The 19,255-nt window shown below is 46.3% G+C and overlaps 1 protein-coding gene across 1 annotated transcript in view; it reads right to left on the bottom strand.

Moving 5' to 3' along the window:
* LOC126267614 (SCY1-like protein 2) overlaps positions 1-19,255 on the bottom strand; it is a 966,784-nt gene that overhangs the window by 746,301 nt on the left and 201,228 nt on the right. Inside the window, exon 4 of the mRNA XM_049972914.1 lies at positions 2,007-2,348. Within this exon, the coding sequence (XP_049828871.1) occupies positions 2,007-2,348 (342 nt within the window). The remainder of the gene's footprint in view (positions 1-2,006; positions 2,349-19,255) is intronic.

Genomic DNA, 19,255 nt, shown 5'->3' on the forward strand with positions numbered 1-19,255 from the left:
CCTGTAGATTAAGCAAATCGAACAAACTCACTCCTCAAAAATAGGTTGACTTATATTTACATAACATCAAATGCAATAGTATATATTTATATTAAACTAATAACAATGCGTCAGAACCTATTACGTGAATGTTAGAGGGAAAGAAAATTTAGACAGCGCGAGACGCGAACCAACGACAGTTTCTGTTTTTAGGTAGAAGTCGCTAATGCTACTCACCGCGATACCCTGACATGAAGGCTCCCATCCCCACTCCTAGTATATTACGAGTTGCTAAAAGCGCTAATCGTAGCTATGTTACTAACTGAAATTTAATTATAACAAATTGTACCAAGAAAAATGTGTTTTTGGTGGATACTCGGTGTTTCGTTGCCTTTAAATTGCATACTCTCATTAACACGCAAGTTACAATAACGAATAAGATGTTTCTCATCATTTTTTTGCAACGAATCAGACAGTTAACAACGGGTTTTCGAGTGATTCTCAATTTGCTGGTGCTCATAAACGGCATATACACGTATAAGCTTGAAACGAATGCGAAAATGGCGCATCACAGCTCTGTGCTGAAGAGAGATGGCGTGCATGTGACGTAGGTGGCGTTCCGCCATCTCATTGGTCAACGCTCAGCCGCACGCTTAGAATATCTGACCTGCTATGTTCAATTCTTTTATCTTGGCGGTTCGCGCATGCCCGCCCAGACGCGGGAGATTGCTGCGTTGCCAGCTGTACGCGCCAAAAGAAGTAGCGCCATAGTATAGTTCGCAAAGTTACGTTTAGGGGGGAGCGCGCAGTTTATGAAGTAAAAGCCACCACGGCCGCATGAAGCCTTTCGCTGCTACAGAGACGTGCTCCCCGCATTCCGCGATGAGCGCGATTTTGTCATCATTGCACTGTTCGCCTGTGCGGACACATGGTGTTTCGACTGCTTTGACACACTTTATCACTCGATTTCACAAAAACTATTTGGCACAAAAATTTTATTTTTACACATCTTATTGACTGATTTCTTCCCCCCATAAATGACTTAATTTTGTTTCGATGTTCAACGCAGTTATTGTGCAGCATTAGATGTAGTAAACCAGTGCACGAAATTTTTAAGAGTTTGCAGAGGTAAAACTCGATCGTGTATACTTTCCGTATGGTCGATTTTAGTTGCCACTAGAAATTTCAAAAAATTACATTAAAACGATTAAAATTCGTGAAGTAAGACACTTCGATATTGTTTTTAAAATAAAGAAAATATTTAGCTCCGATCAAGGTTAGAACTCAGAAGCTTTCGCTCAGCAGACTCACACTATAACCATTACGCTTTTTTTTTAATTTTCATTTTGTTCGCTTTAGTTCGTTGCATCTGCTCGGGGCATACGTCGTAAGACATCCATTTAAGTTCGTTGTTGATCTTTTAACTCAGTTTCTTTTATTGCAGAGGGCACGTTACCCTCTAACAGAACACGCTGAGCTACCATGCCGGCGCTAATGCAGCTCGCCATTCGATAGGACTTTAAATTATCACAGAAAATACCGACAAACAATTTTTGTATGACTATGAATTACGTTTCGTTCAAGTACAGCAGGAAATAAACAATTACCGCTGTCCTTTATTGCGAAAAAGCGGTTAGTGAGAATGATACAAACGCCTTTCCTTGCTATCGCCTTAATTAGGAAGCTTATTGCTTTTTTGGTTTAATTAATTAATAGAATATGAAGCAATTGGTATAAAGAATGCTTTTACCAAAACGTTGTATAAAAGAAAGTCTGCTATCAAGACATTGCTTTTGCTCAATTACTTTATTTATGACTGAACGTTTCTAAAACTGAAGACACTCGTCCGTGCTCTGCACTGCAGTCGAGCTGTGGCAACGTCGTTCTCTGTTCATTGGCTGACTGTGTTTTGTGACGTCAGATGCGCAGAACGAACCTTAACTCGGCCGCGCACTTCAGATATTGCCCTGTGCGTGTGCCGCCGGCTTACGTTAACCACTCGGTCGCACGCTACGGCGCGCACTCACCTGCAGGATGCCGTACTTGTACTCGATGTCGAGGAAGCGGTACTCGCGGCCTGCCTGCGGCGCCTGGCCGTCCGGCGTGGAGGCGCCGCCCCCGCCGCCCCCGCCGCCAGCGCTGGCGTTGGCGGCCAGCAGGTTGGCGAGCGAGCCGAGCACGGGCTCGCAGGCGAAGGCGAGCGTGTCGGCGCACTCCTCCACCGGGTGGACCACCTGCACCAGCTTGGGGTGGCGGAAGCGCTCCAGCTGGCGCACGCTGCCGCGCAGCACCTCCGTCACCATCTCCTTGCGCTTCGGCTTGTGCAGCTTCTCCGCGCACCGCTTCTCGAACACGAACACCGACACCTCCTGCAACACGCAAGCCCCGCGCTCTTTCACTGACCGGGGAACACATCATTTTTAGAGCACGACGCGCAATTAATAGTGAATGAACGAGAAAACATGGACAAAGATATTAACTTAAAAATATTTAGAGCAAAAGATAGGGTGATTGAGCCGGTGGGTTTCTGGCGCCAGGCGAAATCGACTCTTACTTCCATCTTTGATCGTTGTCCCTGTGCCTTGCTCTCTTTGCATCTTTGAGGCAGGCTATTTATGGTGGCGCGTTCGACCGTAAATATAATAGACTGGCCCTGTCGTCATTTTCGTGGATCCAACATCTCTGGGCTAAAGTCACGTGAATGTTGGCAAAACATGGCTGTTTCATGTTGCGCTTATGGCTGTACTCAGCGTTTTGTCGGGGGGGAAATGGCATTAAATTTCACTTGTGTTTCTATGATAGTGCAGACGCGTTTATTGAAATCTGCTTATGTGACTCTTATATGTTTTTTACACTTGAAATAGAGTATCAGGTAAATTAAAGTGTTGAAAGTGATGCCTGTAAAGTCAGACTCATAATACATTTTGGAAAGTATCTGTGATAAATCGGTTACAGAAGTAAGTGTAACTGTTTCTCGTTCCTACTCATAGGTTCCCTACGGATGAAAACCGAAGGCAGCTTTGGATACAGGCCCTGAGACGGAAAAACTTTAAGCCATTTGCTCATACGCTCCTTTTTGTATATACAAGTAAGATTATAATAAGGTAAGAGCACCTACAGTCGACACATGAAGAGAACTTTTTTCTACATTCCAATACTATTAAATAAATGTAGGCCCCAAAATTATTTTCTGAAACTTCAGAGTCTCACCTTTCATCTAAAATATAATTTTTTTAAACTGATAGTTTAAACTTTTGTAAAAATAGTAGGAACTGAACCTTTGAAGTGCACCTAAAATTAATACTCTAAAATGGACCTGCTCCTAAAGCCGACAATTTTGACACCTGTAGTTGACATAATTCCCATATCCCATCTTCTTTCATAAGTGACTAGATCTCAAAACGCGGCAAATCCAATACTTAAAGTTTTACCCGAGCCAACTCTTACTGTTTAAAAGAATTTTGACGACATTTTACTTTAATTGATAGTTTATAGTAATTTCGTCCCGCTGCCCACCAGAGGGGCGTTCGATGTATTTGGTAGATTTTATAAATGGTACTCTGAACAAATCCAGGTCAAATGTAGTTTTGACATACTTTTCGCAAATAAAAAAGTAATTTTTGTTGGAAGCGTTTGGCAGTCAATTGTGAAATGTGGGTAAAATACTATACAAAAATAGGATGGCAGGCTGCTGATTTGAAATCCCGCGTTTTGCCAAGAGTCACGTGGTGTATGTTGGAGCCACACCAGCCCTATAGCTTCTGCACAGCAGGGCCAGTCTGCTGGTATCTATGGTCGAAGGGGGGCGCGTGTGCTCAAGTCGAGGAGAGTGAGTCCGTGCATGAGCCGAGCCAGTCTGTGACGTGTCGTGCTTTCGATGTTGTCGTTGTGGGGAGTTGGCGACACCATGTCACGTGGCACGGCCGTATGCCGTGAGGACCTGTTGTGTTTGAGCAACGAAGAAGCATGGGCCGCTTCTGGAAAGTATTAAAGTTGTAGACACGTCTGGCTAGTGGCGACCAGGATTTCCTAATATCTCGAGAGCTATGTGTATGGATGGCGTGTGAATTTCACACGAAGAAGAAACAATTAATCGCCAAGATTTCGTGGTGGGTTCCTCCTTCTATATATAGTGAATATTATTGTATATTTAAGGACTGTTGCAGTTGCTCGTGCTAGTGGCCAGCAAAACATTCACTGCAGTGGTGGCGAGGCGAGTTATGTTCTCGAGCGGTCACGAAATTATGTTACAAAAGTGGCTACAAATAGCGCCTCGCATATTTAAGTTTGGATTTGGTGCTTAGTGGCACTCTGAAGGTAGCTGGTTCACTTCAACGTCATTTCTTAATTTAGTTACAGATTTACATTTTCTGGTTTCACGAATTAGTGGTAGTTGTTTTTCTTAATAATTTCTTATGTCTATGGAAGGCAAGTGGCCATGATAAATATAGGTCACACTGCATTTTATGATCGGATAGAGGCAGTGTGTATTTTGGTCTGTGACCATAGGGGCAGTGCTTCTTGGATTAGTGGCCTATTGACTGACATTAGTTTTCTATTGCAATTTCAAATACCAATCTGAAGGTTGATTCTCACGTTAGGTACTGCACGTTTGATTTATGTTGTGTCAGCCATTCAGCAAAGACAGATTATCTTGTTAGGTGGACCTTAAGTCATTGGGTGTGGACTGACACATCTTTTCACGTAGTGAAATGTATCTGTTGGATTACTTTCATGTTAATTTCTGAAATCTGTTGTCATTTACGGCATAAATTCCTCTTCTAAATTTACTGTGGTGTTTCTGACTATCTGGGAGGAGACTGAGCAGTGAAACGTGTTACTTTTACACATAAACAAGAACGACCTGTCACACTACTACAGTTTAAAACACAGTTTACATGTAAACTGTAGCATGTCACACAGTCTCATACGGAACCTACATCCGCTTTCTTTTATATACTATATATGGTAAGATACTGTCATCCCCCTTCCCTTCTGTGTGAGAGGATGAATGAGCAAGTGTATTTCTAGTTGCACGCTTGAGGGTAGCAGGCAAGCCGGTCTGCTAGAGAACAGTAAGAGCAACGTCGGAACAGGTAGCTACGCTTTCTAGAAGCAAAGAGGTTTCTATTCTTAGTATTGTCCTGTCCGTCCCTTGTCATGTTGGTATAGGGAGCTGCCTCTCTGGTCACTTCCGTTTGTATCTGTTAAGCACGCTCTGTAGCGGGCCACGTCAGTCTGTCCGCGGCGAGCGTCTGAAGTGGTAAGATCTCCGGCTAAGCGCATGTCTGCTAAGTCCGCAGGACAATGGATTTCTTAAGTTCAGCCTAACTGAAAAATTTAATCACCTTCACTTCAGGTTTAGCTCTAAAATATCTAATGTTATCTTAAATTGCAACGCAGTGTATTTCGAGTGTGAATTTTAGAATATCTTCCAATAGTTGCTTTGTCACTACTTTGTGCGTAAAGTGGAACCACGTGTTGATCAGTAACTCTAACTAAGATCATCAATCTTAAATGCGAACGTGCGTGAGATTATAACGTCTCGTCTTGACAATATTTTTCAATATAGTAACTTTTCCTTATGTTCAACCCGCGTGCGGTGTACTTTGTGAGACCAGTACCACGTGCTTATACAATTGTTTGACCCATCAGATTAATAATAAGACGATAGTAACCAGTTCGAGGTTTTTCTTTTGTAAATTGCGTTTCGATGTCATTTATTTTAATTATCAAAATTATTGTGGAGTTACACTGTTTGTGTAAACCAAGTTGACCACGTGAAGCATGTGGTGTAATCATCAAAGTAGCCCTCAGCTGTTCTTTTCGGGAAAATTTCACAGAGAGTTAGTATGAATTTAGTATTCCAGTGTGTGGTAATTTCATGATGGACAGGATTGGGCTACGAACGTAACTTCTTTGTGTGAAAATTGAATCGGTTGGTTGTGTTTGATTTCCTCTTTCATATGTTACAACGTTCTTCGTGTATTATTTTATGAATGCAGTATTGTATGCAGTCTCCCAATCTTGGCTCCATATTTGATGTCTTCCGTAAGAGTACAGACTCACATTTTCACAATCCTAAATAAGGCACCAGTTTAGTTATGAATCAAGTTTAATATGCTGAAATTTCAATGACCAATATTAAAGTAAATTTCCAAATATAAACTGATTTATTTCTTTTTGTAATCATCTATTGTCGTATGACTATTAGAAGATTATAATTAATGTTAGTCTGGTTGGGAATTTTGAAGCTAGACTGGATACCTGGTGAAACAGTTGCTCAGTAATGCAAGGTTAACTTCCCCAGACAGCTCACAGCTTTTATCCCATTTTTATGGTCATGAATAGCAGCACCGCTTCCCGCTTACACAACAAATTAATGCAACAATATTATAGTAGTATCTAGATTTTTTTGGGATCAAAGGAAACTTGTAATACATTTACATTAAGGTACGTACTACAGTTGCCGCTCATGTTTTCCTGTTTTCAGAATGTGTATAGTGGACGACGCGAGCTAACCTCGCCCCGCAAGCCTGCACTGTGACGGAAATCTCAGGATTTGAATTCAGGGCCGTCCGGACACCATTAACGTGCGATTTCTCTATTCCATTCAGTGAGAGGCTTGTTTTAGGCGGAAGATTTCCTACTGCACAAAGTTAAGTATAAGTTCACCCTTTGGATTGCATGTTTGTGTAATCGTAATAGAGTAACGTTTGTTCGCGTCCATCACATGTTCATCACATTGACATTATGCCTTAAGCTTGCATAAATTCTAGAATCTTGCGTGTAGTAGAATGCTAAGTGTAAACAGAACAATTAATAGTACCTTTTAGGTCAGATAGCATCAAATTAATTTTACCTTTTCAGTAAGTGTAAAACTGAGTGAGAAAGGCGATAGCCAACATTGTAAAATTTGGTTATCTATTTCATCTATTATTTTGGTTGTTGTTACCAGCACATAAAGGGGCCGTTGTCACAAATGTGACGGTTAATATTGTAAATACTAATTGTGGACATGGCCTTGACAGGCAAATGTTGTTAATTGATTATTACTGCTGATGAATTCATGTGTAAGTGTAATCAGTAAAGTGTTGCAACTACAAACTGTTTGTGTTACTAGTATACAAGGTTAAAGCTTGCAGTCGCCACACCAGCGAAAACGTCGTAAATGAAACAAAACTTGAGGTCAGCAACAGTAATAAATGTAGACTAAGAATGCAGTTATAATATGTTTTTATTGCGAGTAATGCCCGGGCAGTATAACACACAAAAGAATGGAAAAGAAAACTGAGGAAGTGCTGGATGACGATCAGTTTGGCTTTACGAAAGGTAAGAGCACTAGAGAGGCAGTTCTAATGTTGCCGTTGATAACGGAACGGAGATTAAAGAAAAATCAAGAAACGGCCATAGTATTTGTCGACACGATAAAAGAGTTCGACACTGTAAAATGGTGCGGGATGTTTAAAATTCTGAGGAAAATAGGATTAAGCGGGAGGGAAAGATGGGTAATATTCAAGGGCCTAGAGGACCAAGAACGAAGTGCTCGGTTTAAAATGGGTGTAAGACAGGGATGTAGTCTTTCGTCCCTACTGTTCAATCTGTACATCGAAGAAGCAATGATGGAAATAAAATAGTTTCAAGAATGGAATTAAAATTCAAAGTGAAAGGATATCAAATGGTTAAACATCGAGTATAGGTTTAAGTGCCAGGAAGTCGTTTCTGAAAGTATTTGTATGGAGTGTAGCCATGTATGGAAGTGAAACATGCACGATAAATAGTTTGGACAGGAAGAGAATAGAAGCTTTCGAAATGTGGTGCTACAGAAGAATGCTGAAGATTAGATGGGTGGATCACATAACTAATGAGGAGGTATTGAATAGGATTGGGAAGCAGAGAAGTTTGTGGCACAACTTGACTAGGAGAAGAGATCGGTTTCTAGGACATGTTCTGAGGCATCAAGGGATCACCAGTTTAGTATTGGAGGGTAGCATGGAGGGTAAAAATCGTAGAGGGAGACAAAGAGATGAATACACTAAGCAGATTCAGAAGGGTGTAGGTTGCAGAAAATCCGAAGAAATTCTGGTCGTATGTAAAGTACACAAGCGGCAAGACGCAGTCAATACCTTCGCTGTGCAGTGCCGATGGCACTGTTATCGACGACTGTGCCGCTAAAGCGGAGTTATTGAACGCAGTTTTCCGAAATTCCTTCACCAGGGAAGACGAATGGAATATTCCAGAATTTGAAACACGAACATCTGCTAGCACGAGTTTCTTAGAAGTAGATACCTTAGGGGTTGCGAAGCAACTCAAATCGCTTGATACGGGCAAGTCTTCAGGTCCAGATTGTATACCGATTAGGTTCCTTTCAGATTACGCTGATACTATAGCTCCCTACTTAGCACTCATATACAACCGCTCGCTCACCGATAGATCTGTACCTACAGATTGGAAAATTGCGCAGGTCGCACCAGTGTTCAAGAAGGGTAGTAGGAGTAATCCATTTAACTACAGACCTATATCATTGACGTCGGTTTGCAGTAGGGTTTTGGAGCATATACTGTATTCAAACATTATGAATCACCTCGAAGGGAACGATCTATTGACACGTAATCAGCATGGCTTCAGAAAACATCGCTCTTGTGCAACGCAGCTAGCTCTTTATTCGCACGAAGTAATGGCCGCTATCGACAGGGGATCTCAAGTTGATTCCGTATTTCTAGATTTCCGGAAAGCTTTTGACACCGTTCCTCACAAGCGACTTCTAATCAAACTGCGGAGCTATGGGGTATCGTCTCAGTTGTGCGACTGGATTCGTGATTTCCTGTCAGGGAAGTCGCAGTTCGTAGTAATAGACGGCAAATCATCGAGTAAAACTGAATTGATATCAGGTGTTCCCCAGGGAAGCGTCCTGGGACCTCTACTGTTCCTGATCTATATAAATGACCTGGGTGACAATCTGAGCAGTTCTTTTAGACTGTTCGCAGATGATGCTGTAATTTACCGTCTAGTAAGGTCATCCAAAGACCAGTATCAGCTGCAAAGCGATTTAGAAAAGATTGCTGTATGGTGTGTCAGGTGGCAGTTGACGCTAAATAACTAAAAGTGTGAGATGATCCACATGAGTTCCAAAAGAAATCCGTTGGAATTCGATTACTCGATAAATAGTACAATTCTCAAGGCTGTCAATTCAACTAAGTACCTGGGTGTTAAAATTACGAACAACTTCAGTTGGAAGGACCACATAGATAATATTGTCGGGAAGGCGAGCCAAAGGTTGCGTTTCATTGGCAGGACACTTAGCAGATGCAACAAGTCCACTAAAGAGACAGCTTACACTACACTCGTTCGTCCTCTGTTAGAATATTGCTGCGCGGTGTGGGATCCTTACCAGGTGGGATTGACGGAGGACATCGAGAGGGTGCAAAGAAGTGCAGCTCGTTTTGTATTATCGCGTTATAGGGGAGAGAGTGTGGCAGATATGATACACGAGTTGGGATGGAATTCATTACAGCATAGACGTTTTTCGTCGCGGCGAGACCTTTTTACGAAATTTCAGTCACCAACTTTCTCTTCCGAATGCGAAAATATTTTGTTGAGCCCAACCTACATAGGTAGGAATGATCATCAAAATAAAATAAGAGAAATCAGAGCTCGAACAGAAAGGTTTAGGTGTTCGTTTTTCCCGCTCGCTGTTCGGGAGTGGAATAGTAGAGAGATAGTATGATTGTGGTTCGATGAACGCTCTGCCAAGCACTTAAATGTGAATTGCAGAGTAGTCATGTAGATGTAGATGCAGTAGGTACTGGGAGATGAAGAAGCTTGCACAGGATAGAGTAGCATGGAGAGCTGCATCAAAACAGTCTCAGGACTGAAGACAACAACAACAACAACCATGGCGCTGCTTCCCTTGGAGCGTACAACTGGCAATGCAGCAATCTCCCGCGTCCGGGCGGGCATGCGCGAACCGCCAAGATAAAAGAATTGAACTGTAGTGCATTTACTGTCCACAGCAGGCCAGCATACCAGGTGTTCCTACGTCTCACGCAACGTGAGCCTTCTTAGCGTGCCAAATCGTAAGTGTTTCTAACAAAAAATTTGCTATGTTATAAAACTTCCTGGCAGGTTAAAACTGTGTGTAGGACCGATACTCGAACTCGGGCCCTTTGGTAGAGCACTTGCCCGCGAAAGGCAAGGTCTCGAGTTCGAGTCTCGGATCGGCCGCGGTGGCCGAGCGGTTCTAGGCGCTTCAGGCCGGAATCGCACTACTGCTACGGTCGCAGGTTCGAATCTTGCCTCGGGCATGGATGATGTCCTTAGGTTAGTTAGGTTTAAGTTGTTCTAAGTTCTAAGGGACTGATGACCTCAGCTGTTAAGTGCCATACTGCTCAGAGCCATTTTCGAGTCTCGGTCAGGCACACAGTTTTAATCTGCCTGGAAGTTTCATATCAGCGCACACTCCGCTGCAGAGTGAAATTCTCATTCTGGAATTTGTTATGTTTTTCATCACTCATTTCATCGAGCGTCTCCCGGATCCTCTGGGTGCGAAACATGGGTCAGTTTGGTTATCGGAGTATTTTAGTTAGGAATCCGAGGGAATGTACACTTCCAGTTGGGGTGCAGTCTGTTGGACCACTGGCGTCGTTTGTTCCTCCAACACGGTTCCCTCGCTCAACCAGTCTAGCGACACGACGGTGATGACATTTTGCGGCTTCCTTTTCAGGCAGGGCAACTCTGTCCCGCTGGAGCGGCACTCCACTCCAGTCGGCATCCGGTTTTGCGACTACTAATTTGTTTGACAGCGACGTAATGGCCGTAATGGGGACGTTTGGCGCGCCGGGGCGACTTGTTGATGCGGAGGGCACTCAACAGGTTGCGGCGTGGCAGCGCTCGGCGCGGCCCGGAAAGTTTCGGCAGAGGTCGGTGGGCGGCGGTCGGGCGGCCACAAGTGTTCTGCGGCTGTGTGACAATAAAGGAGCCGCCGACCGCAGCCACAAAGCAGGGGCCGTGCACAAAGCCGCCCGCGGCCCTCTGCCTCGATAAACGCGCCCCTCCGCCAGGTGGGCGGCGGTCGCGCCGGGCACTGCAGCAAACAGCGCAACCGCTCCACGGAGAAGGGGACTCAACGACTTCCCGATGGGGTATCCCACAGGGTAGCGAACGAAGTCTCTCGTGAAACTGCTAACGTGCTTGTCCCGAGTAAACTACGAACCATTTTGTCTGAGACATATTGACCCAAAACTAATGAAACAGTTGAAAACGTGCCCGAACTGAATCTTCAGATCTTTGATTTCAATACGTGCGTTTTCGCGCAAGCGGCCCATCTTGAGATCATTTGTCACAGTTACAGAGTAAGATGTAGAATACGGAGCTGCAAGTTTACTTCTGTAAGTGCAATTATGACAGCGAATTTCAGTTCCATATTCGATAGGTTACTATCTAACTGTGCCAAATGATCTGAAGACTGGCAGCTGGCCCAAAACAGTCATTAGGAAATAAAGGAAAACGGTCTGGAGACTCAATTTGGATATCTTTTTTATAAGTAACGAGCGTGGTAAGTCCATGAAGGCGAAATACAGACCTACTCTCCTGGAAATGGAAAAAAGAACACATTGACACCGGTGTGTCAGACCCACCATACTTGCTCCGGACACTGCGAGAGGGCTGTACAAGCAATGATCACACGCACGGCACAGCGGACACACCAGGAACCGCGGTGTTGGCCGTCGAATGGCGCTAGCTGCGCAGCATTTGTGCACCGCCGCCGTCAGTGTCAGCCAGTTTGCTGTGGCATACGGAGCTCCATCGCAGTCTTTAACACTGGTAGCATGCCGCGACAGCGTGGACGTGAACCGTATGTGCAGTTGACGGCCTTTGAGCGAGGGCGTATAGTGGGCATGCGGGAGGCCGGGTGGACGTACCGCCGAATTGCTCAACACGTGGGGTGTGAGGTCTCCACAGTACATCGATGTTGTCGCCAGTGGTCGGCGGAAGGTGCACGTGCCCGTCGACCTGGGACCGGACCGCAGCGACGCACGGATGCACGCCAAGACCGTAGGATCCTACGCAGTGCCGTAGGGGACCGTACCGCCACTTCCCAGCAAATTAGGGACACTGTTGCTCCTGGGGTATCGGCGAGGACCATTCGCAACCGTCTCCATGAAGCTGGGCTACGGTCCCGCACACCGTTAGGCCGTCTTCCGCTCACGCCCCAACATCGTGCAGCCCGCCTCCAGTTGTGTCGCGATAGGCGTGAATGGAGGGACGAATGGAGACGTGTCGTCTTCAGCGATGAGAGTTGCTTCTGCCTTGGTGCCAATGATGGTCGTATGCGTGCAGATGAGCGCCACAATCAGGACTGCATACGACCGAGGCACACAGGGCCAACACCCGGCATCATGGTGTGGGGAGCGATCTCCTACACTGGCCGTACACCTCTGGTGATCGTCGAGGGGACACTGAATAGTGCACGGTACATCCAAACCGTCATCGAACCCATCGTTCTACCATTCCTAGACCGGCAAGGGAACTTGCTGTTCCAACAGGACAATGCACGTCCGCATGTATCCCGTGCCACCCAACGTGCTCTAGAAGGTGTAAGTCAACTACCCTGGCGAGCAAGATCTCTGGATCTGTCCCCAATTGAGCATGTTTGGGACTGGATGAAGCGTCGTCTCACGCGGTCTGCACGTCCAGCACGAACGCTGGTCCAACTGAGGCGCCAGGTGGAAATGGCATGGCAAGCCGTTCCACAGGACTACATCCAGCATCTCTACGATCGTCTCCATGGGAGAATAGCAGCCTGCATTGCTGCGAAAGGTGGATATACACTGTACTAGTGCCGACATTGTGCATGCTCTGTTGCCTGTGTCTATGTGCCTGTGGTTCTGTCAGTGTGATCATGTGATGTATCTGACCCCAGGAATGTGTCAATAAAGTTTCCCCTTCCTGGGACAATGAATTCACGGTGTTCTTATTTCAATATCCAGGAGTGTAGCACACCAGTTCTGACTAGGGCTGTTGATAAGATATCGATATATCGATGCTTTCTTCCAGAAATGACGATATATATCGACGACACTACTAGCTCTGATATATCGATACCAATATGGCGAAATCAGGAGCTGGTATTTTTATTATATATACTTTACAGTTTTCGGTACATATTTGAACATGTTATTTTGAAACTGTAGTAGAATATAGTCCCTCTTCACTTTGTGAAGGTGTCTTACTGCTTTCTGAGCTTTCAAAACGCCCAAAATTCCTCTTTGTGCGAAGAAAGTATATGAGACACAAAAGAAGAAGACGATTGCAATGTGGGTAGACGGTGGAGTGGAATAACAAGACTTACGATGTGAATAAATAGCACACCATTAGCGTGCTATTTCTTCACTAAAAGTTGCTGAAAATTATGAACGGTAATGTAAATGATACGATTTGTCTTTGCTGTGGGCGCAGACGTGTGAGGGGAAATGTTGACAGAAAAAAAATGTAAAACAACATGGACACAAGAAAGGAAGAAACCTCATGGGTAGTAAATGAGGGAATACTGGAAAAATAGGAAATAGCATTTATAGTGCCACTTTCATGCAGTTACCCTTGTTTGCAAAGTGGTTATCTCCAAGCGTCCATCGTTTTTCTATCAATTCCTGCTCTAAGGGGGATAGGCAGACTGCTAGTTTGTTGATGTACAGAATATCCGATAATAAATCAGTACTTAAATGTCCAACTCTAAAACCGGCAGTATATTTACAACATGATGCCGATATTTTTATAGGCCGGTACGTCGATATTTCTCCCTTAGATATATATACTGTAGATATGTCGATACTTTATATCGATATATCAAATACCCAATATTTTTAAAAATATCAAAAATTGCAGTTCTCACCCAGCTTTTCGAGAGGTTGTCAGTGATTGTAAACAGGACCGTACGGAGTGGGTGGCGACATGGAACAGATGGGACTGAAAAACTAACCAGAAAGAGAACCCGAAAAAGGAAGGTTTAAGTCTTAACCGTGAGAGGTACGGGTTGTTACTACTGTATCTTCCACCGACGAATCCTTTCCCATGGCCATCGACTGTAAACGCCGTTGTAGCAACTTCGTTAATACAGAGTGATTTCGTCCATCGCCGGCACGGTAGCTCAGCGTGTTCGGTCAGAGGGTTACGTGCGTTCTGTAATTAAAAAAAATAAAAAAATAAAAAAAACAGAGTTCATCGATCAACAACGAACTTTAACGTATGTTTTACGACGTCCGCCCCGAGCAAACCCAAAAAAAGGTCTCTCGATTCACACAGCTGCCGGTTACACAGCCCGCTGTTACCATCGACAGTGGCGCTCCTATATAGCTACAATTTGAAGGATCTAAAAAGTCGGCGAACAGGTCTTAGAGATGGTTCCTGATTTTTGCTGACTGGAGCGAGTCTTGACACTGGAGCAGGCAAGCAGAACAATTCGCGTGCCTCTGTAGATAGTACAGGATTTTATAAGTACCCAGGTGTCCTCAGCGTTTCGGAAGATGACTGCACAAAAACTATGAGAGTTGAAGGAAATAGACACACATTAGTGGACAGATTATCTCTTCAAGTTTTGAAATGCCATTACAGGTTTGTGACACAGTCGGTAGGTGGGTGCAGTTCTCTGTAGCCACTGACACTAACTGTCCAGGAAGGTGCGACAGCAGCCCAGTTTCGAAATCTGTTTATTCTATTGGCTACCCGTACGAGCAAACTAATTCGCTGAGACAGTATGAAATGGATGTTTTATTTACATGTTTCGACATGCTCTCCCGTTAATACATCTATGCCACGGCGCATATCGAAGCTTGGAAAGACGTTCTATCCAATGATATGTGCCTTTATCTCAATATCTCGCTGAACAAGATGCACTAGGTTGCCGAAATAACCTCAGACTTGAAGAAGAATTTGATAATTCCAATTCCAAAGAAATCACATGCTGACAGATGTGAAAATTACCGAACTATCTGTGTAAAAAGTCACGGTTCCAAATACTAACACGAATCCTTTACAGAACAATGGAAAAGCTGTTAGAAGCTCACCTCGGGAAAGATCGGTATGTATTCAGGAGAAATGTAGGAACACGCGAGGCAATACTGACCCTACGCCTCGTCATTAAGGAAAGGCAAACTTACATTCATAACTTTTGAGGACTTAGAGAAATCTTTTTACAATGATGACTGGAATACTCTCTTTCAAATACTAAGGGTGGCAGCGCTAGCTGCACTTCAGGAAAAATCGCTGGATTTAATAAAAAGGGGTTGGAATGGTCGATACCAGTACCGGGGCGGACAAGGGGGTCTGCGCAAAGTTGTGAAGCAGGAGGCTAGTAAGGCCCTGCGGGCAACGTTGCCAAAGTTTTAGTTGCGAGCTGACGTAAAGTGCCTTGACACGAGTCGGCACGTGGTTGAGCCCCACCCCGCCACGATCTCGTGGCAGTGCAAGGGATTCACATTGCACCTTGAATAACATCCCCGAGCTGACGAAGGAGCCCAAAGCCATCAACAGTCGTCGGGCTAGGAGATTTGGGACTGGTAGTACTTGAGCCACGTGTGGTATGCGGGAAGCATGATACACGTTCACGTATTGCGCGCGTTGGATAACGTCGAGAGCTCGTAGCCGGTGATCTGCGATATTTGCTCTGATTGTCTGTAGCAAGCGTCAACCATTGATAGTCGCTGAGCGGCGCAGATCTGCTGCGAAATCAAGTCCAAGACATCGCATGGTGGCTGCGACACTAAGGGGGGCACGCATCTCTCTTGGAAGCCCTCACCAATGAGCAGGACCTTGGATTTTGACACGTTGAGGCAGCTCCCCGACACTTCGCCGTAAGTCGCCACCCATGTCAGTGCTGCTCGTACTTCATCTTCACTGCGCAGATATAGTACTATGTCGTCTGCGTAGGCTGTAAAACAAAAACGGTGGCCGTGCACAGCCATACCTTGCAACGTTGGCACATGCCCTGGCGCAGGGGTTCCAAGGTGAAAGCATACAAAATCGTGGAAAGGGGGCAGCCTTGTCGTACAAATCGTGCGACGACCAGGGGCGGTGTGAGGCGACCATTGTACATGATTTTAGAGGTTGCTACTCAACAGGCGCATAACCACTGTGACAATACCGCCAGGAAATCCCATATGCTCAAGAAATGTTCGTAAATAGAAGTGGTCAACACGGTCGAAAGCCTGGCTAAAGTCCAGTGAAGCCAAGGCGCCAGGGAGACGTTGATAATGCGCCAATACTATCATGTCTCTGTAACGGCAAACGGCCGTACGGATGCTGTTGTCGCCTCCTAGGGAAGTCTGGCCGCAGGATGTGATGTAACGTGCGACCTTCTTGAGTCGCGATGCCGATAGCAGTGTCAATATTTTCATGTCGCTGTTGAGCAAAGTAATTGGTCGATAGTCATGTACCCTCGATAACCCGTGCGATTTATGTACGGGGATAATAATGCCATCTAGAAAGGCGCTCCGGACCACTGTCATCGGTGATATCAGCTCTTGTACGATTGCCGTCCACGTGGAAGCCAAAAAGTAGTGAAAATTTGTATAAAATTATATGGGTGTACCGTCAGGTCCAGGAGATCTGTTATTGGTACCCGCCTTGATAGCATCTACCACTTCATCTGTGGTTACGTCGTCTTGGAGGTCATGCACAGCATCCTCTGGAAGAATGTTCGTAGTAAGCTGAGCGACTTCTGTGATCAGTGCTGCAGATTGCGGTACGGCTGCGTATAGCGCGGCAAAATGAGCATGGAGAGCACGACCGATGCTTTGTTGGGTGTCGTGCCGGCGCCCTTCCACATCAGTCAGGACTTGGATCAGAGCTCGTCGTCGTCGTTGTCGCTCCTGAAGGAGGTGGTACATCGACGGACGTTCTTGAGAGTTACGATTAGAAGCACGAGAACGGACTACGGTTCCTTCCAAGTAACGCCGCATGATCAAGGAGATCTGCGCCTTCGTGCGATGGACCATCGACTGACGGGCTGGCGAGAAAGGCATCGTCGTACAGTCACGTAGTATGGTGTAATAGAAGTGCAGGGTATTAGTTTGCCCCGCCTTAAATTCCTTCCCATAACTCATCAGTGTCTTCCTGAGGGCCAGTTTTTCACAGGAGAGCCACCATGATAAGGTGGAGTCATAGGCTTCTCGACGATGGCGGCAGCGTGCCCACGCTTCTTCGACCATACGGCGACAGTCTGAGGAGGTCAGGTGAGCGACATTGAGTTTCCACAGACCACGACTATGCCACAATCGCTGTCGGGCAAGAGTGACGTCACAGAGGTACGCATCATGGTCTGAAAAGGCCAAGGGCCAGACTTCCGCATGACGTGTGCCATCATCAAGGGAGCGGGTAACGTAGATGCGATCTATGCGGCTTGACGAGTGAGAGGTGTAGAATGTATAGCCCGGTTGAATTCCGTGGAGCTTCTTCCAAGTGTCAACAAGTCATAGACGGTCGATGACCACTGAGAGAGATGCACAAGGTGAATGTCCCGGGAGTTGGTCCGCGGGCTCTTGTGTCGAGTTAAAATCCCCACCGAGTACCAGATCGTCTTGCGGACCTGTGAAAAGGGGTGTGACGCTTTCGGCAAAAAAAGTTTGTCGGTCATGACGGCGGCCATTTCCGGACGGAGCGTAGACATTAATAATACGCACGCCGAACAGTGTGAGGGCCATACCTCGCGCAGTGGGGAGGTAGATGACGTCCTCTGCAGGGAGTCCGTCGCGTAGCAGGATGGCGACGCCGCTGCCGGTGTCGGATGCGGGGGAAACATGGGCGTTGTATCCGGTAAGAACTAGGAAGTCAGCCACAAACACCTCTTGTAAGAGTGCTATATCAACACCCGAAGAGTAAATAGGGTCTCGGAACATGGCCAGTTTGTGGGAGGCACGAATGGTGGCAAGATTCATCGTGGCGATGCGATATTGCTGTGTACGGCCATCCTCAGTATTTCCCGAACGTGCGGTAGAAGTAGCCGGCAGGTGGAGACCCGCCGGTGGTGCCTCAGTGGTGATAATTACTGGCGGGGCGTACTGAGTTGGACTCCTGTGCAGACACGCTGGCAGTCTGTTCCACTTCTTCTTCAACGTCACCGGCCCAGGAAGCTGACGACGTGGACGTGTTACGGTCACGTACTTCTGGAACGGGTGTTTTGGATGCCGCATCATGAGTGGCAGGGGGACCGCTGTCATCATTCGTTGACAAAGGCGAGGACACGTCCCAGGCTGGGAGAGGAGGCGTCACAGGAGGGGCGCCTGTTGCTGCCACATCGCGTGACTGGACGCAATGTGGGAGATCGCCGTCAGACATCGGGGCGACATCTCGCGGGCCCGTCTGGGAAAGGGCGTCATCGGAAGGAGTTCGTCGTCGTTTCCTGTGTTTGCGAGGCGACCGCTGTGTTCTGATGTGGCCTTCTGAATCAGAATGTGGTCGCCCGTCATCTGACGCCGGACCTGTCTGGACAAAGGCAGACGTCGGCACGGCAGCGACGTCGATGTCCATGGTTCCAACAGGAACAGCGGTTGCAGTCTGCAACCCGGACGGTCCTGAAGCGAGCACTGGAGGCGACGCCGTGCTTGTGTCGTCTGCGCGTTGTGCTGTGGCAGGTGGCGTTGACGATGCTGCTGGCGCAATCGGGAGTGGCACGACGGGGTCCTGTGCAACCTTGGCGTAGGTGATGGGTAAGGGCGTGACCGTCGAAGCCTGGGTCTCTTCACGTAACGGCGTTGTGTTAAACGGCGGTGTAAGCATTCGGAACGTACATGTCCCTCCTGGCCACACCCTGCGCACGTTCGTGGCTGTCCATCGTACATGACGATGGCCCTCACACCGCCAATCAGCAGGTACGATGGGACATGTTTCGTCAGCTCAATTTTTATTTGCCGGACGCCATTTAGTACAGGGTAGGTAGTAAATGTTTGCCACTTTTCCGCGACGTGACCCAAGACGATGCCATATGGTTGGAAAGCGGCAATTACTACATCCTGGGGCACCTCAAATAGGAGCTCAAACACCCGCAATGTCCGGAGACCGAATCCAGCATGGGCGACTGTCACAGCACCCATGTGTCCACCAGAGTGTTTAAATTTTAGTCCGGTGGCATGACGGTGAATTATGTCAGTGCAGATTTCCTCCATCGACATCTTGATGCAGACAACACTTCCAGCGATGGAACGTGTATGCCGATTACGTCCTGGGGGTTCAAATGTAGATCCTCTCGGATGAAATGTTCGACTTCGAAAGATCTAGGTCGTGG

This window comes from Schistocerca gregaria, chromosome 4, assembly GCF_023897955.1.
Source record: "Schistocerca gregaria isolate iqSchGreg1 chromosome 4, iqSchGreg1.2, whole genome shotgun sequence".
NCBI classification, from domain to species: domain Eukaryota; kingdom Metazoa; phylum Arthropoda; class Insecta; order Orthoptera; family Acrididae; genus Schistocerca; species Schistocerca gregaria.